Source organism: Cryptomeria japonica, chromosome 11, assembly GCF_030272615.1.
Source record: "Cryptomeria japonica chromosome 11, Sugi_1.0, whole genome shotgun sequence".
NCBI classification, from domain to species: domain Eukaryota; kingdom Viridiplantae; phylum Streptophyta; class Pinopsida; order Cupressales; family Cupressaceae; genus Cryptomeria; species Cryptomeria japonica.
In genome coordinates, this window is record NC_081415.1 from 241,488,266 (window position 1) to 241,507,684 (window position 19,419).

Genomic DNA, 19,419 nt, shown 5'->3' on the forward strand with positions numbered 1-19,419 from the left:
AGTTTTGGGTTTTTCTCCCCACTCTTGAGTTGGGTTGGGTTGTTGCTGGTTTGACAAGTTGGTTTGGCATGTCCGACTTTGTTCTTTTGGGGTTTGCACCCCTACTTGGTCTATCTAAAATTTATAGCCTTTGACTATGTAAAGGGTCAGCACCCTTGTTAACATTGCTTTTCTAATAAAAAACAATTGCTTGACAAGAGGTAAAAGACATGCCACATAATTTAGAAGCAAAGGTGACCCTAAAAAAAAAAAAATTAGGGTGGATAAGATTTTATTTTTATCTACATCCAATTCTTTTCAATGTTTTGATTACAAATATCATCGTATATTCCATAGTGGATTTTACAAGTTAGGAATTTGAAGAAGGGGAGGGTATACACCTCAAAAGAAGATAAAATTAATTTAAACTAATCTATAATGTTTGTGTTAATTAAGTCATGTTTTAATTTAGAGAGGGGAAGGGAAGTACGTGCCAAATCAATACAACATAAATAATTATATGAAAGTAAAACACACAACATAACTAATTTAATGTCTATTGATCCAAAAATTGTGTGAGATGTTTCCCAACAACTCATCAATAACATATTTGTACCTTAGTTTCTAGAGTATTAAAAAATAACATTATTTAGCCTTAATGAAAAGCATAGCAATGAAAATAACAAAGCAAACACCTCAAAAAATAAATATGCCTTAAAGAATTCACTTGAAAGGGGAAAAATATTTGTTCAAAGGTGAGCAAGCATTCATCGAAGTACTCCAAAAATGGCCAAACAAGAGGTGGTAGCCCTTAGGTCTACAAAATAGCTCTGTATTGCTATGGAAACTAGTTCAAACCACCTCTCAAACACCCTCAATGCACTTCCACTATTGCTACTCTTTATCACAATTCCCAACTTTCTGAACTTCCAAGTGTAAATCTCCAACTATAGCTCTCAATAATTTATACAGGCAACTAAGGATGCTTTACATATGTCCCACAACAACTATAAAGAGAATTGCAAGCTGTAGTGAGCCAAAAAGATTGAGAATTATTACTGAAATGAGGAGAAATGAAGAACTAGGATGCAAATGAACTCCACTATATAGCTTGACAATTCCATTTCTACTACAGTGATTTCAAATTCGCCATGACAATTTCATTTTCATTGCTTGTCGTAACTGACAATTTTGTCAAGATGAAATACAACTATAACTTCTATAGTTCTCCCCTACAAAAATATGCATTTGATGCCCCATATTGTTCGATATATTTTCGAAGATTCAAAAGACTCCATATGCTAAAAGCATTCCCTAAAGTACAAAAACAAAATCCTTTAAGAAGCAATAATATATATAATATTAGAGCCATGAGAAATATATGCAAAATAGAACCTCAACTAACTAAATGACCTAATATAGATAACTAGAAATGATGAATAGAACTTAGAATGGTGAGGAGCCCTTAACTATTTCAATGTGTTTTCTTGATTTTGCTCGTGTCAATTTATATGACGTTTTAACACAACTTAGATATAGTACTAAAATGAACCATAGACAATAGGTTTAGACTAATACTACCATTTTTCATATTTAGCATGAATTTGTGCATGCAATCTTGTTATCCTAGTGTGGGCATGTCATTTTGATGTGATTTTTTTCTACACATTATTATCTTTGAAATATATTTGCATGTGTGTACCTACATTTTGGACAAAGAGTTAAAAATCACCTTAGGGGCCTATTATATGTAGATAGAAATATGAAATTTCCTTCATATGAAGTTAAACCCCTTTATTGATGTATAAGGATCAAAGACATATAAGACAAATATGTAAAATACCTATGAGGATGTAGTATCAATTAATGTTGGTGTGAACCTTAAGGATATTTTGGATAATGTGAGATTGATTATTTTCATCAAGATCTTTCAATTATTATTGATGACTTGAGGCTTATCCTTAAATACCATATTTTGAATGCTCAATTCAAATCATTTTGACACATAAGCCAACATGTAATGGTCAATTTTCAAGAATGTTTACTTCACATGTAAACAAAAAGTTTGAAAATATGGGAAGAGGCCACAATCATTGATCTATCAAAGAGACAAATTTGCATACAACATTTAGTTCAAGAAGGGGAAAACCCAAGATATTTTGAATAGTCAAAATTTATGGCTATTATAATGTTTAAAGAATGATAAACCACAGGGTTAAGGTCATCTTATGGTCAAAACAAGATAAATTGAGCATCAAGATAGTGTATTTATAATGAGTTCAAAAGGGTGACGTATGCTACATGAATCATGAACAATAAATTAATGAGTAAGTAGATTATGTTTGGCTAATACCTATTGCTACAACCACATTTCCAAAACCATATAAAGATTCAAATGATAAATGGTTGGAGAATTTATGTTTCAATTGTTTACATCTATTTAAGGAATGCCCAAGGGGACAAACATTTGACTCTTGTTGAAATATTTCTTATTATTTTCTTTCACTACAAACAAATCAATGGTAGAGCTATGTTTAGCATTCCTTGGAACTTGGCACACATTAAACTATTGAAAACTTTTGTATCCCTGTATTTATTAAAGCTAATTTTTAACAAGTAAACAATACTACCTTCTTCCAAATATTAGTTCCTCTCCCCAATCAATAACCCCCAACAAGTTCAATGTTGAGGTGATTAGAAACAACTTATATAAGTGGTATAACAAAAGATCACATCTAGCTATAATAGTCTTTTTTAGGAGAGAAGAATCTTTGTTTAAAGGAAATTAATGTTTTTTAAACGAAAAAAATATTTAAAAATGTTACAATTTTTTTAAAAATATTTTTAAATGCCCTTTAAGGGGCCTAACTGGGTTAACTCAGTTTCAGAAAAGTCAGTTGAGGTAGCTCAGAAAAAACCTGAAGGTTAGTGGAAAATTAACTTTGACGAGGCATCAAAAGGGAATCATAGGCCATTGAGAGCAGGCTTCATTATTCGTGATTGGAGAGGGGATGTGTTAGCTTTGGGAGCAAAGAAATTGGATAATGGTACAAAAGATGTTGCAGAGGCCTTAGCAGCATTAACAGCTATTAGATTTGGCAGGAAACGGGGGTTAGAAGGTGACTCCTTAATTATCATTCACGCAATTATGAAGGGGAATATTGAAGCTTGGCATCTACAAAATCCAATTGCCAAAATAATGGAAGAGTTAGCCTTTTTTGATGTATTTCTCCTGTTAGGAGATCAAGGAACATGGAAGCGGATATTCTTTTGAAGTGGACTTTATCTTTTGAAGAGGTTGGTGAATTAAGAACCGAAGATTTCAGACAGTTATCCCTAGAGCAACTCGATGAGTGATTGGAGGAGAAAAGTCAAAGTCATTAATGGGGGTACGTCCCTAGCGAGCTTTTATTATTGCACTGATCGAAGAAGCATTGTGAGAAAGAGCAGTGGTATGTGGAGGACACTACATTTATGGCACAATGGAGTGACAGTTATTACATTTGTTTATGTGCATACATCTCTTGATGAATTGGCAGTCATTCTCATGTTAAAGAAGTCATCAAACAGGTGTGGAGTAGGGTGAGGAGTCGGGTGACGACATTGGAGTTGTAGTAAATCATGGAGGCGAATTTTACGTTGAAGGCACGCAAACAATTATGTCCTCTTTTTGGAGATGTAACAGATAGAAGATCGAGAGGAATGCTTCTATTCCAAGATTAACAACTGATTAAATGTGCAGATAATTCTGGGAAAGGTTTTTGGTAACCTGAGACATGGTTACAGAACGAACATGGACGTTTATTCTTTAATTTTGGCATGGGGACTGGATGTGGGCAAGTCGGTGGAAACGGTGAGAAAGGTGATGAAAACAATTGTACATAGTGATTTTTTGGGTGGCTTGGATTCAATCCTTGAGTGGGCAATTCCAGAAGTAGGATTTGATGTTGGTAAAGGAATTGCATTTGCACACCACGAACACTTCGAGAGACCTCTTCCCTTTATTCATTGGGCAGAAGGATGTTGCAAAACACAACGCAGAGCCGAGGCTAAGCATGGTCGAAAAGCCTTAAAGGTGTTTGTATAGATCAAGGAATTGGATGCAGTGATTTAACAAGCAAACGAAGACATTGAACCCTCAGAGGGCAGAGTGCTCAGACCACGAAAGAAGAAGCAGAAGTGTGGGCCGAGGGATGCCACAGACCCGGAGAGCTCGAATGGTGCATGAAATTTACTCTTGTTTTGCAAAGACGTTTAAGTTTTTAAATGTGCAGTCTTCTCTTTTTGGGTTTGGCCATGTTTAGTTTAAATTTCTTAGTTAAGTTTGAACAATGAAAACGAGCATTTTCAAAAAAATTGAGCTCATTACGATTGTACAAGGTATGAACAGGGGTTGTTTTGGGGGTGATGGGTAGGTACGAAAAAATGATGTTTCAGTTTTTAGGTGTTTTTTGGTAGGCTTTTTTGAGAAATGTTTGGAAGTTTTTATCAGACTTGATGTACTTTCTGTTTCGAAAAAATTTTAAAAAATTATTACTGAACAATAAAAAATAAAAAATTAAATGTTACAATTTTTAAAGAGCAATTAATATTAACTTCTTCCAAGTATTGGTTCCTCTTCCTCAATTGAGTTCTTGCAGAATTAAAATTCAATGTCCGCCAACATAATTAATCCAAAGAACACATCTAAATATAATAGCCTTGTCTAAGAGAGAACAAAGTCTGTTTTAAGAAAACTGATTTATTTGAATTTTTAAAAAAATAAAATATATTAAAACAACTAAGAGAAGCTGAAGGTATGCAACCATTGATTGACCATAAATTTGCCACAACTGTACATTTTGTCTTCCCTTCTTTTTTCATTTGCCCTTAAATTATATCTTCAAATTTTTAATGATTATAGAAAAACCTATAGATTAACAATTGCTTAATTTAAATAGAAAAAAAATAGTCATGGGACCCTGCTTTTAGCTGTGAATATTTTTTGGGTTATAGATTGTGTAAGTTGCAAAAAGCATTATGGAGGCTGTTAAGTGCATCTATTCCATGCAAGCTATGATCAAGATAGAAACACAAGATGCATCTATTCCATTTCTGTCATTTAGATCAAATTTGGAGACAAGATATTATGACCTAGCTAAAGCTTAATTATGAAAAACCTTTTCCACAAGCTATCATGACATGAGTACAGCCTTCCAAAAGAGGTCATAATCTCTCTAGCAGAATTTGATCGCATGACATTAAGGACAAAGCGACCCTCAAAATATATGTTGCAATTTTACGTAGCTGGTAAAACTGCATACTGTCGATCTTGTGATTTCTTATGATTCATATGAGCAAGATCTCTTAGTTCTTCAAACGCACGCATACTTTCTGCATCAAATCCTCCTGCAAACTGCAACAACAAAACCTAGCAAACTAAGTACAAAATGTTAAAATATTGTAAAATTGTTTGAAATACAAAAAGATATAGGTGAACTTGCCTGATGAACTCTAAAAGCAAACCGCACACCCTGCAGAAGCAGGAACTCCTGTGCAGGTTCTTTTTCTGAGCACACCTTTGACTCAAGCTCTACAGCTACTCTTTTCATGTATTTCTTTGCTAACTTTACTGAAGCAAACTTTATCTGCATTCAAATAGAACAGCTTCCTAAAATCAGTTTGAATAATCATACTCAAAATTACAATAGAAAGAACCAATCCCAAATAACAAAGAAATGATCGACACTGATCATGATTTGAAGATTGATTGCAGACATATAAATGGCCAAATGCCAAAGCAAGCTATCATCTGGAAGAGGTAGGATAAGTAAGCTAGGGATACTTCATGGGAGATAAACTAATACTTGTATGAGGTGAAACGCAAATAAAGCATAATTATTAGATCACGTGTACTTTCCACTATAACATATCACATTTTCAAACTAATATTTGTTCAAAGTTGGTAGATTTCCACACTCCATGAAAATTTAAGTAATGTTTTTGGATTTGATTGCATGAGTATTTTTTACATCAAATATTTGTTGGTAACAGAGAACCAGAGGACTTTATGATAAAAAAAATAAAATTGAATTTAGAACCTTCAACACTACTGAGACAGAAATGTGATGAAAATTGCAATCTTCTTTTAAGGATCAACTATGCATCTTTCATTACGAAGTACCAAAATAATCCCATATTATTGCTTCTAATTATAAATCGTACTGGTAAGGAGAATAGCAAAATGAGGCTATGTCAATACAAATGAAAATGCAAATTGGCTAATATCCAGGTAACATATGAGAGAATGTTGAAAAGATCTAATCCATTATGTTTAAACAGAGAAATGTGGACTTTATTCCCCCAACTTTTGATGTGTCATTTGATATGTCACCTTGGGATCTTTCATGATTTCATCTATCACAACAAATAAAATTGTTTGTAAATCTTTTGATGTGTCACCTTGGGATTTTTCATGATTTCATCTATCACAACAAATAAAATTGTTTGTAAATCTTGCAGATCAAGAAAAGAGCGTAATGAGGCTATGTCAAAAGAAAATAGAAACGTAAAAAGGGTCCTAGCCAGTCACATAAATGAGAAGTTTGAAAAGTCAACAAATCTCATCTCCAAGATCATGCCCACACTTTTTAACAAAGATTACAAGAGAATGCAGCTTCAACTGTAACCTGTACATGTCAGCATTTGTATGTGACTAGTAATCCACCAGCACTTTTTAAGCCTAAATTTGACTCAGAAAACAAAGATTGAAAAGCACTCAAATATAGACTGATGCAGTTCTCCACAAGTTCTCAAAAGATTAAGAACCAAATAACATAGGGAAGTTCTATTGTACAGAATACACATAAATAACCTATCTTAGTAGAATAAACTTCCTCAATGCACTAAAAATTGCTGATTTCAGGGAGGAAATAAAACACAATACCAGTTCAACTTATAAGCAGTGGGATTCTAGAAGTTGTGAAGTAACAAGAATTTGTGATTTAGGTATTCAAAGATTATTCTAGCATGTTACCTTACTGACAATTCCAGTATCAAGCATCCAATCGGTTGGAATCTGAAACTCTTTGTAGCGAGCCATTGCCATATCTCTCATTCTCAACAGGTTATAGACACTACGTTCAGACCTGCCAAATTTTTAAACAAAATATAACTCAATTAAAATTTTCTTACAGAATCTGTCAGAAGAATTAACTCAGTCTGAACCTATATAAAAAATAAAATGCTTTTATTATGAAGCAATCAAAAGAATGTTTTCAACCGAACGAAACCCTGAAACACAAAAGTCAAATATGCTTATGTTCCCCCAATTCCAACAGAGTGGTGGAATAGAAATTGCCAAAAAAACCTTTTTTCCCTTTACAACAGCTGAAGCAAATGAAATTACAAAAGACAAAGTCACAGCCTTCAAGTACTCTAGTGTTCTCACTTTTCCAATAAAGCTAGCATCTTTTTCAAAGCAGCAGCGCAAGGCTGACGAATATCATCTTCATATGATGAAACTTCGAGTTCCAACTTTTTCAAATCCTGATACCCAAAGGCAGCTTCTCGCATAGCGTCAGCTTTCCTCTCGGGCCAGTCAAAATGCTTTAAGACAGCTCTCTCATCAACCTGAAAAAATATTAATATAGATGTAATGAAAGAGTGTAACTTTGATCTAACTGCAGAGGCAACTTTTTGTCAAGCCCCGAAAATAGGATTACTGAGAAGTCAGAACAGTAAAAAACCTATGCAGTCAACTGAAAAAAATATGCTGGCAAGGATCCTAACAACAGGAACACACAAATGCGGTGCAATGAAGCACACTTTCAATTCTGCAGATAGCATTTGACCTGTGCCTCTATTGCACTTACAACAAGAATATATGACAAGCGGGAAACAACAACAAATTTTGAATTTCCAATCTCTAGACAATTCTCACCAGGAAGGATAGCTCGTCATCAAGCCACTTAACAAAAGCCAAAACATCTTCAATGTTAGTGTACACTGCTCCTCTCACTTCTCTTATCAGGGACCGAACAAAATCACCTTGTGTCTCCACATCCGCTTTTATCTATCAAGCAGCAAATTTTAAAACAAAATTGATTTAGACTCAAAATGAAGCTTCAATTGAACAGAGTTTTGAATTGATAGCGGAGATTGAATGACATTCTCTTCTTCCATGTATGGGAGTTTTGAAATCAATTACAGAATTGAAAATACGAAGGTCTTACAGCTAGTAAATGTGACGAACGATTCTCAATTTCTCCAATCATGCTACTGCGAGCATTTGCCACATTTGGAGCATCAACAAGTCCACTTCCAGAAGAATCTTTCTTCACATCCCTTTTCATCAATGATTGATAAAATTCAACTACTTGTGGGGCTCTTTGCATTGTATTTGCTCCAGCTGCTGAAAATTTTGGGGGAGGAGGTGGTGGTGGGGGCGGGGGTGCACCTTTGATTCCTTTACATGTAGAGGGTGGTGGAAGAGGAGGAGGAGGAGGAGGGGGCAGTGGAGTCACACTAATGGAACTCTTCTGAAGTCCACTAGTTGCAGTAGTGGTTTCTGAAGGTTTGGGAGGGGGCTTAGCTATTCTCAGTGCTCTCTTTTCAGTTTCTACAGGTGCCATTTGAATTACTTCAGGTTGCTGTAATGATAATGAAGACTTTTCAACCTTCATATTCTCAACTTTCTGAGGAACTGCCTGTTCAACTTTCTGAACAATCAACTTATGTCTATCCTTGAACGCAGGATACTTGTCCTCCAAGTTTCCAGATACTGTCTTTGATATAATCTGGAAAGAAGCAGCTATGTCATTTGGTCGCTCAAAAAATCTAGCCTTTGAGGAGAGAGACTTGTGCATGTCCTCCAAAGAATCAAACTTGACCAATTGGGAATCTGTAGAATCAAAAGAAGAGACTCTAGTTCCTTCCCTGTTTTTGGATTCATTAGGTTTACATGTGTCAGCACTTTCTCTCTTGTTTTGCAGCATCAAATGTTCAATGGACTCTTTCGGTCCACTGATTGAATGTCTTCGCCTTGGACTGGTCCTACTGGAGTGACCCTTCTCACCACTCTTTTCTGAAAGGTACTCACCATGTAACAGCTGGCTGTCATCACTACTTGTAGCCCAATTCTTTAATTTTCGAATCAGACCAGGTTTCTTTGAAGTAGTAAAACGCCCTGGAAAGGCTTCCATTGACACATCATCAAGTTCTGTAACTTCCGATGTATTAGAAGAGTAAGATGATAAACTTTCTGAATCATTATCTGTATGGTGTTTTCTGTGAGATACTGATTGCTCAGGCATTGCGTATTCCATCATAAGCTGTTTAGCAATATCCTGAGATTTTGGACTCAAATCATCCTTCAAGTCTACTGCAGATATCTTTGCAGGGGTTTTACTTGAATTGCGAAGCTCATAACGTAAACATGAATTGACCCACCGCAAATAAACAAGTTCCTCAACTTCACTGAATCGACTCATTTGTAGGCCTTCAACTTGCTTGCATAGATCTTCATTTGTGTGCCTCAGTTTAGATGCCTCAGCTTCAACCTTTGCAACCATATCACTCTGCACAAGTTCCTCATGAAGTTATACATTGATATACAAGCTGAAGTCTAATGACCAATTCAAGCCAAAAATCTATACATATTAAATATATATGAGCAAAGGACAGCGAGTAACAAGTGTAACCCCAGTGAAGTGTTATTCAATAACATTTTTGCAAAAGACTTTTAATTTCCCAAAAAAGCGACCTCATATACCAAACTAAACTTATTCTAAAAGAGTATTAACTAAGTATGAGTAAGTCTTTAGAATCTGTTACCTTTTCTCACATTTTTGGGAGTGGAATAGAGTAATGGAACGCCTAGTCAAATAGGGCATCTGAATGAATGCAGGATTGGAATGCTGTGGATAGGGGACATTTACCTTTGGATTTATCTTATATATTCGAGCAATTTATTGTGGAGGATAGGAATGTTTAATTGGTTGTTCTTCATTGGGCTGTTGGCCACTCTTTCTTTGTAACTCTCTTTTGTGTTTAATAAATTTTTAACCCTTTTGAGAAAAAAGAGTATTAACACCCCTGATGTCAGATTTGCAGAAGCAAAAATTGGAAACTCGAAAACTTTATCCAATATCATTATAAATTTGTATCATATTTATTGTTTATGATTTAATCTTCACCATTTTATTTAAATTAGCACGTTCAAGAAGAGAAGATTTGTGCATTTCAGTTTTTCAGTATATAGAAAGCAGCAAAGATGTGGTGCTCTTTAGATAAATTTCAGGAATAATAATTTGTAGAACATTAAGAAATCATCTAGAAGCAAAATTATAATTGTCATCTAGAGGAAACATGTTTGTCTAGGAAGCAAGTGTATAACAGCATAGTGTAACAGGCAATTGGATAGTAACAGAAAATTTATAAAAATTCCAAGGAATGCATAACGATACCTCAGTGAGGTTTCCAAGAGAGATGATCTGTAATTCCGCTGCAGCAAGCTTACTTGCAAGTTCTCTTTTTTGGTGCTGAACTTCCATGTTTACACGGCGCAGTTCGACAACTTCAACTTCCAATTGATTCAAATGATTTTCCCTATATTGCTGCAGGTTATCTTCTTTTGCATGCCTAGACTCTGTAAGACGCTGATTTTGAAGCTCTCTGATCTTGGTTCTTGCTTCCTCAATCTCCTTCATTAGAATGGGATAATGGGCTAACTCTTGAGACATTTTCATTTTCTCTGCTTCCAACTGACCTATTATCTCACCAAAGCTTTTAGCTTCAGTCCTCTGTATGTTTAACTCTCTTTCCAGGTCAGGAATCTTATTCACTACTTCATTTACCCCCTTATATTCAAGAAGTTCATTTTGAAGCTTTGCCTCACTTTCCCGCAGTTCTTGTACTAATGCTCTCAGCTGATCTAACTCGGTCGAATTAGTGTCTTTTGTCAAACTGCATTCAGAATCATGTGGATACACTTGAGAAGCTTTTGGAGCCCGGGGAAAATCACCCATCAAAGAGCGCTTCACACGAGAACAGTTATCACTGCTTGAAAACTTTGAGCTTTGCCGAGAGGTGGCTAACAATGGTTTGTGATTCAACGCAAAGTCCTCAGGAATATCCAGATAGGGAACTGAAGGACCATTCTGGACACCCATTGCAGTCTCTACTTTCCCAAACACCAATGAAGCATGATCTCCTTTCTTATTAGCTTCATTTGGCTTTAATCTGTTCTTTTTATCTTTTCCAACCGCATTTGTCGTTTGAGACACTAGCACTCCATTGTCTCTGGGCCTGAGAGCAGTGTTACCATTCCTATTTCTTTGGTCTGGCAATTTGGAAGTGGCTCTCGGCTTGATGTCGCTCACAAACTCTTCTTTCATCTTGAAGTCAAGTATATCACCACCTGACAACTGTAACCAGGAAAAATCATACAGCCCCTCTAGAAGATAAGTCCTGGTTGGTAATTTCCATGCATATCAAGCCCAACACATACAGGAATATCATCCCTTGTTATCTCATTTACCCCTGCACAGTCAATCGTACAAGGGAATTTTATGACAGCTTAATAATTCTTCAAATTTACATTGATGGTATGCATAGAATTTCAAATTTTAAACATTGAAATAAATGCAGAAGTCCTCTGATTTTCTAGAAAGCTATTAGACGAATTTCAATTGAACAATGCAACCACATTGCTGTTGTTAACTGGTGAAATGAGAAAATTTATGAGATCAACAACAATAACAGACGTTGGGAGTTAATCATGATGCACAGATTAAAGATTTTTTTAAATTGAAATATTGATTTTATCTCCTAAGATACAGTCATGAAAATGCAATAGATTCCAAATCAGTTGGAGAAAACCTCTGGCAGGTATGCAACGTGGAACTATTAGGCTTTTATTATTTGCAAGGCTGGGGTGATTCTTCCTACGATTAGGTGTAATACCTAGGTTATATAAATCAGTGTCTCTGACAACCAGGGTTGGAGACTTTCTGTGCGGTGAAGAAGTGAACTAGGGTATCCTAACAAGTTTAACGAGACTTACTAGTCTAAACTCAAACTTCAAAACATCAAACTCAAATCAATAGTCAGCAAATACCCCCTGAAAACTTGACTTCTTCCCAATACTACTGTCAAATTAAGATACAAACAAAAGCAAAAAATGGGTACGAAAAAACACATACTGTTCTCATGCAGCTACTGCACTTATTTCTCCCAAATTATCCCAGCTTCATGGAGGCCATCTATATACCCAGCAAGGCAAGCACTATTTCAAATGAAAAACATTTATTAAACTAAACAAAATTTAGCAATCCCCTTCAGAATCTCTAGAACTCAATCCATTTCAATGCCAGAAACATAATGGTTTGGGGGAAAATAAAGTTAAGAAGATGTCACCTGATAAATGGGAATTTCTGAGTCACCGACATGATTTGCTGCACATCTCGTTGGGGTCTTCCCACGTTACAGAATGGGAGCCCGTGACAAAGCGTTCGAACCCCGTGAACTACAATATCTGCCTCTGTTAAATGCAAATGTATGACCCATGAGCTTTGTGATCGTACTTTCTTCAAACTGCACTATGAACTGATCCATAACCAGTTGTACCAACACCGCTTATTCACACATTCCACACCAATGCTCACCGCCCAATGCAGATACACATTGTGTATATACACCTCATATCCTGCATTTCAGAGATTAAAAGAAACCCACAAGCATTGTTCAGCCACAGCGTCCATACAAGAAGAGAGAAAGCAAGTAAGAAACGTAAAACTTCACAGCAAGACCTCTGTCAGGAACAGAACTAATGAAGAAACGGAGTCAAATTTTCCAGTGACAGAAGCTGTGCTGTTGTATTCTGTAATCTCAGAGGATACAAACAAATTCAAGAATAGACCGGTTTTTGACGTGGAAGGTTTAAAACAGAGGATGGGTATTTTATGCAGAGAAATTCTTACCAATTTCCATATATGTGGTTCTTAAACACGCTGAATACAAGCCGTTGCAAAGTGATTTCAAAATGAAAAGTAACTCTGAACTTCATCAGTAGTACATTTAACTTAAGTAAACATAAAGTACTCTGGTTAAAATGACAGTTGCATGGTATTTTATTTTATATTTGGCATTAAATTCAAATTAGCCATTGGCTATATGTTGTTTGTTTGCATTCAAACAGTAGGTTAACGGCGGGGTTATCGAAACGGTTGGTTCAGTTCGAATTTGTTGAGTCAGAAAAATGAAAATGAAATGATTTGGTCTTGTCTTACGTGGCACTATAAAGTTTGTTTATTGCAATTTGAAATTTAGAAGGTTGCATGGCTTTTAGGTTAAATGCTTTGTGCTTTGTGCTTTGTGGTGGCGTGGTACTATAGGAGCAAGTACCATCCAAGGTGTTTTTTGGTCTCTTTCAGCATTGTTTTTATTTGCTGGACACACTACCCATAATGTCCATTTACCCTTTGGCTATAGTCCAAATCTAGTAGAGGCTTATAGCCCAACTCTATTTATTAGAGACATTGAGTTTTCTTTGGGAAAATAGCCAAATGATATAGATATCAACATCTCTATCTTTATATAGCAGATTACAATAATACGAAAAAATATCTATCTAAATCCGAGATCGTCATTCGACTAAGCAACCAAGTGAATAGGAGGATCTTGTCTATGGAAGTCATTCACATATTGAACTCGTCTTTTGACTAAGCAACTATGTGTAAGAGGATGTTGTCCGTAAAAGTCAACCACATGTTGAACTTGGCTTGAACACACGTCAAGGATTTAAACCTTGGCCGGTGGTTTTTTTATCACGTACCATCATCTTCACCAATTGTACTTAACCAAGTACAACCATTTAGCAAAGAAATTTGAGTTTAATTTAGGTAATTTTGTGCAAGAGATGAGTGGTACAAACATATGGGTTCATACTCAACTTCTTTTGGTTTATAGTGTATAATATGATACTTCACTTGCTAATCTAAATTAGATACCAGTTATTTTACTTTTTAATATTTAATTTATTTGCAAGCTAAATCTTCATATAGTATATAAAAGTCTTTTTGTTTGTTTCTAAACAATTCATTTATATGCAAGAACTTTTATAGGGATGTGTTATCTCTATTAACTAGATTGATGAAATATTTGGGCATCAAGATGTTTAGCTTTCGTATATTTGTTATCTCTATTAACTAGATTGTTGAATTATTTGGATATCTAGATGTTTAGCTAACTTATATTCACACTAATTATACATCAAAAACTACTTAGAGTTTGCAATTTCACCAATTAGATATGTATGTCATGTAGATAGACATTTTTATGCTTCCTTACATATAGTCCATAGATGTAAGGCTATTTTGATTCCTTACATATAATCCATGTAGATGGGGTCTTTCTCTTCTCTCTATTAAATTCATCTCCAAACCAAATATAATTAGAGTTTATCTCATGCACCAATAAGATATAATATATTTTTCATCACCAATGTTAATTTGATCTTTAGGCCATGTAGATCTAGGAAGGTTTTGCTTCCATACATCTACTTCATTTATAGTCTATAAGTATGTTTCATTTTCTATACCAATCAAATATCTTAATTGTTTTAAATATAACTTGCATCCAACCAATTTATAAATCAAAAAAACTATTTAAGAATCCATCACCTATATTTGTTAGATATATGTAAGCTTGTATTTTAATTGTATATTGCACTAACTCGATTTACTATACATTTTGATAGACAAAAGTATTCTAAAAACATTTAAAAAGTTGTAAACTTAAACTTATATGGATAAATTTATCAGTAAAAAGAAACAACATATGTCAATCAAATGTTATTTTGATCAAATTAACAACATTAGACCTCACAAGTAGAGACAACCTAACATTGTTTACAAGGTAGTCTCAAAGCCAGTTTAATCCAACAATAAAGTAGTAATTGGCCCCACAAAGTGAAAACAACTAATGAGAACATCAAACTAAAGGGAAATGAACCAATTAAAACAAGAGAAACAATAGAACAAAAGAACAAAAGAACGACAAATATTATTTTTAACAATAAGAGTGTCACACTCCATTTCCATCTTTACGCACATGTCATAAAAAACATTATGAATACTCTAGATATAATGATTTGATCAATTAACATAATGTACACATTACAAAACAATTATATAAAAATAATGATTTTGTCAAACTTCTTAGTAATGTTGATTATTTTTTTTCATGTTTATTAGTTTAACTAAACATATACTAAACCAAATATATAATCAAATAATATCTTAAAATAGTTTAAACAAACAAATATCTAATTAAAAAAATAATACATAAAAAAATCCATTGTTAAAAATATTAAAATAACGCTATTAGAAATGTGAACACCAAAAACAACCTCTCAATCTTTACCTTACTTTCTTACAACAACGAGAAATTCATTCAAAATGTGTCTAATTCTATAAGGTTGTAAGTTAAATTAAAAATCATTAAAACAAATCACACTCTCCCAAGTTAAAACTTGATTTTATATTCATTTATGTTTTAATGTGATGTTCATGAGTAATTCACATTTACTTGCAAAAAATAATTAGCAAGGTTTATTTTGAGTTCGTTTTATTTGCAATGTGACCCAAACCATGTAAGTCAACATGGAGTTAAAAAATCATATACTTCGCTTAACTTGGTTATACAACTTGTTCAATCAAGTATATAGTAATCATATATCTTGCTCTCAAAGTTATTCACATTTATCATTGATGATCGCTTTAACAATTAAAATGAGAAAGTGTTTGCAATGAAGAACTATGATTTCTAAAGTGATATTATTTTGGAATATAATAAGTTATTTTTGCATATATTTAGATAAAGCATAATTTTCTTATGATTAAAGGAGAGGACTTAGTAATTTTACCTTTTTTAAATATAATGATTTTGATTGATTTCAAATATTTATAGTACTTTATTTGGTAATTCTATTATTTAAATTTAAGGTTTCAAGTAAACATCATTAAATATGATATCACATGAGCATGGTTTTATAGATATGTTATTAAAACACGTCTAATAAAAGTGACATATAATTGTACATTAAGTCAAGTTTTGTTGGTGTGTTCATGTTACATCACATAATTTGTTGTTTTTTGAATCTAATGAGCATATTTCATTCAATCATTAGTAATAATGGTGAACACTAACAAGCTTAAAGTCATAACAACTCATGTTATACTATTAAAAATAATTATCTTTAAATCCACAATGTTATCTTAACTATTTAAATAGATTTAATTTTCTATTCATTTATCCTAATCATATACAATTACAAAGTAATTTGAAGGTATTCTTGACTTTATATACACATTTTGTTAATGAGAAAGTGGTCAAATGGTAGGACTACTAGTTTCTCATTTCGGAGAAAAAGGATCCAATCTCCTTAAGGATGTCTTAGTGGTGAAATGGTGTCCTAAGCAGTAATCTTGCTTTAGTTATGAGTTTGAGATTATAGTAATGTAGAGGGGAGAAAAGTAAACCACACCAAAAGGGTAAGAAAAAGGGAAGAAGATGATACAATGGGTCCACAAATGAATCCTCCAGCAAAGATAGCTCTTCTCAACAACCTGCACACAAACAAAAGAGATGAAAATGTTGGGGCTATGTTTTAGAGGTCTACCACAATTAGACTCTCGGTTTGGTGTTTCCACTCCACAAACAGGCAAGATAAATAATAGATAAATTCATAAACAAGATACAAAGTAAACAAAAATGACAAAACATGCTATGGAGAACAAAGAAAGAGGAAAGAGACTCCCCTTTCACACCCAAGAAGAGAGATTGCTAGAGAGAAGAATAAACACCGAGTTCACTTGAAGCACAAAGCAATGACAGTGGAGTCCCAAGCACAAAGAAAGCCAAGAGAAATCTTCAAAATGCAAGAGAGTAAAAAGATATATGAGAATGTTTCGAGGATTGCTTAAAATGCTCAAGAGGTTGTGAGAGAGGTCAATTAGAGACTCAAATGAAGGCAAAAAGGGCAAGATAAACAACTTGGAAGTCAATCCAATGTTGGTGTGTGTTGCAAGAAGCATTACAGCCTCTAACAATCGCATGTGTAACACTCCAATGGCCACCTTCGGATTGCATTTTTGCGGGATGCTAATGTGGTGTGCGAATGTCAACACGACACATAGATGTCCACGAGTTAGATAGTCAATAAAGTCAAAAAAGGGACAAAAGTAAGGATGATAAGGAAAACTAAGCGGGCAAGCCAAAAAAAGATAAATTAGTTATCCAGATGTCCTAAAGAAAAGGTGCTTATATAGCGTGGAATTGTAGGGGATGCAATTTACAACATTACATTTTGCCCCCACTTTAGCAAGCCTATCATTATCACGAGATGTGAGATAAAATAGAAAGAGTTAAAAAAATTTATGGAGATAAGAAGAGGAAGCATAATCCTTTAACCATGTAAAGTTGCCCCAAGTGGAGAGTCTTGAACCTTCATGATACTGCTAGGTTGTTTCATCACAAACATGTTAGACAAAAGTACAAATTTTGATACAAAAATGATACGATCAGACACATAAATAGCAAGATAGTGATCACTAAGATAAAAAAAGATTTTGCAGTGTGGGTAGCAATTTTTGTCATGCTAGATAACCATACAATAAGGAAACCAAAAATTAATTAGATGGTGTTTTAGTCTCATGAAGGCAATAAGATCATAAAGATCAATTGAGATAGTGGTTTGGCCCCACAAAGGCATCAGATACAAGATACAATAACAAGATTATTAGATAAATAGATAACAAGACAACAAGATGCTAATGTAGATATGTAGAGATATGATAGATCCCTAGAATGGTATGTGTTAGATGCATGCCATTCTAAGGATAAGAGATGTTGTGTCATGTCAACATAATGAGATGTTTCTGTGGAATGCCACCCTACAATAGATGACACATGATACCCACGAAATTAATAAAAACACAAAAATATAGGGGGATCTGATAGTTTGATGTCAAAACAACTCATAGCAGAAAAATTAGATCATGCATATGGCTGCGTATGAGTTATTCACCATAGTCCTAAATTTTGTATATTTGGAGTTACATGAAAACAAAGATAAAATAAAATTTGGGGTCAACATGGAAGAAAGCCTAAATTCCCCCAACGCTTTTCATCATCCCCAAATATCAAAAATTAAGATATAAAAAATAGAAGATGGATGACTAACAAATAGAGGAAGGTAGTGACATACAATCTCTTGTTTCCAAGCACCTACAGGGTGACTTAGGTCCTTCTGGATAGTACAAACATATAAAGACAACCATCACCCCTTGTTTCAGGTACCTACAGAGCAACTTGGGTCGTTTAGAGGGGCACAAAATATATAAAGCAAGCAAGAGAACATAGACATGCACACTCTAATCTACAAGATAAGAAGGGTGTTTTCCTATAAGTTCTTTGCCATCGTATCATTGTCCTCCCAATCTTGATCATATGTGGAGGGAGGATGAGCCCGAAGAGGGGCAGGCACCAGGTGCTTGACTGGTAGTAAGAGCTAAGAATGAGGTAGCTTCCACATTCTCATCCAAAATATCCTGAGATGAGGGTTAACAACCATGTGAAGATCATAAATAGTGTCAAGATATCCTCTAAAGAGAAAACAAATGCCCCTCAGCAAAAGAGGCGAGTGACTTGGCCCGAGGTGACAAAATAGGAGCTACATAGCCAACCTTTGAAAGAGAGATAGAGACAAAATTTTGAGAAGGTGGAACCTCCTCCACAATACAAAAAGATACAGTCAAAGAAATAGGCATTGAAATAGACAAAGAAATGGATAAATAAGTAGTAGGAGTTGGCTTCTAATGATGAAAATTAGGAATGGGGCCATGCTCAAGCTTTCACTTAGGTTTTTACAAAGGTGAAGGCCTCCAATCAACCATACTAGGTTTAAGTGCCCTAGGAAAGCTCTGATAAAGGTGAGGTTATGAGGCAGGCGAAGCAAATAATGTTGCATTAGACACAACCTATGTATGAAGTCAATGGGTTGGGAAAATGGAGGGATACTAGATAAGAAAATGATGAGGGGTGGCTCCAAGGAGGGAGGAATGAAAAATTGTACCCTTTTGGGATGACACTCATCGACAAAGATTACTTTAGTGGCGAATATTCACCAATGGCGAATTTTTCATGTCGGCCCTATTGGAAATGGCGAATATTTTGTACCGTCTGGGGGTGGCCATGTCGCCAGAACATTATCAATTTTCGTCAACGTCACGGCCCGATCACCATATGTTTTATGCAATTAAATGTTTCTATGCCATGATTTCGCCAATACAATATATGGTGGACACATGGTAAATTTAATTATTTCGCCTACAATCTCCGAGGTTGCCTTAATAGATGACCTTAATGCACCTATAGGCATGTGAAGATTTGTTATCTGGG

The 19,419-nt window shown here is 34.6% G+C and overlaps 1 protein-coding gene across 4 annotated transcripts; it reads right to left on the reverse strand.

The window, feature by feature from the left end:
- Positions 1-5,044: 5,044 nt before the first annotated feature.
- LOC131051211 (protein CHUP1, chloroplastic) lies at positions 5,045-13,046 on the reverse strand. Of its 4 annotated transcripts, none has more exons than XM_057985618.2 (9): positions 12,939-13,046; positions 12,376-12,664; positions 10,425-11,499; positions 8,193-9,536; positions 7,901-8,032; positions 7,409-7,590; positions 6,995-7,106; positions 5,463-5,606; positions 5,045-5,374 (listed from the first exon to the last, which is right to left on the reverse strand). In XM_057985618.2, the coding sequence occupies exons 3-9, from the start codon at positions 11,352-11,354 to the stop codon at positions 5,258-5,260; spliced, it is 2,961 nt and encodes a 986-aa protein (XP_057841601.2). In that variant the 5' UTR covers positions 11,355-11,499; positions 12,376-12,664; positions 12,939-13,046; the 3' UTR covers positions 5,045-5,257. The 4 variants fall into 4 exon arrangements, with proteins under 4 accessions (XP_057841601.2, XP_057841604.2, XP_057841603.2 ...); XM_057985621.2 differs by lacking the exon at positions 12,939-13,046 and adding an exon at positions 12,768-12,931; XM_057985620.2 differs by lacking the exon at positions 12,939-13,046 and adding an exon at positions 12,162-12,221 and having other exon boundaries at positions 12,376-12,931.
- Between the last annotated feature and the right edge of the window lie 6,373 nt (positions 13,047-19,419).

Bases quoted from the DNA above. Each gene is read 5' to 3' on its own strand.
- LOC131051211 (XM_057985618.2), bottom strand. From the start codon at position 11,354: ATGAAAGAAGAGTTTGTGAGCGACATCAAGCCGAGAGCCACTTCCAAA. The intron at 7,591-7,900 runs GTGAGAATTGTC...ATATTTTTTCAG, and splicing joins ATGACGAGCTATCCTTCCTG to GTTGATGAGAGAGCTGTCTT. The intron at 7,107-7,408 runs GTGAGAACACTA...AAAATTTGGCAG, and splicing joins ATGCTAGCTTTATTGGAAAA to GTCTGAACGTAGTGTCTATA.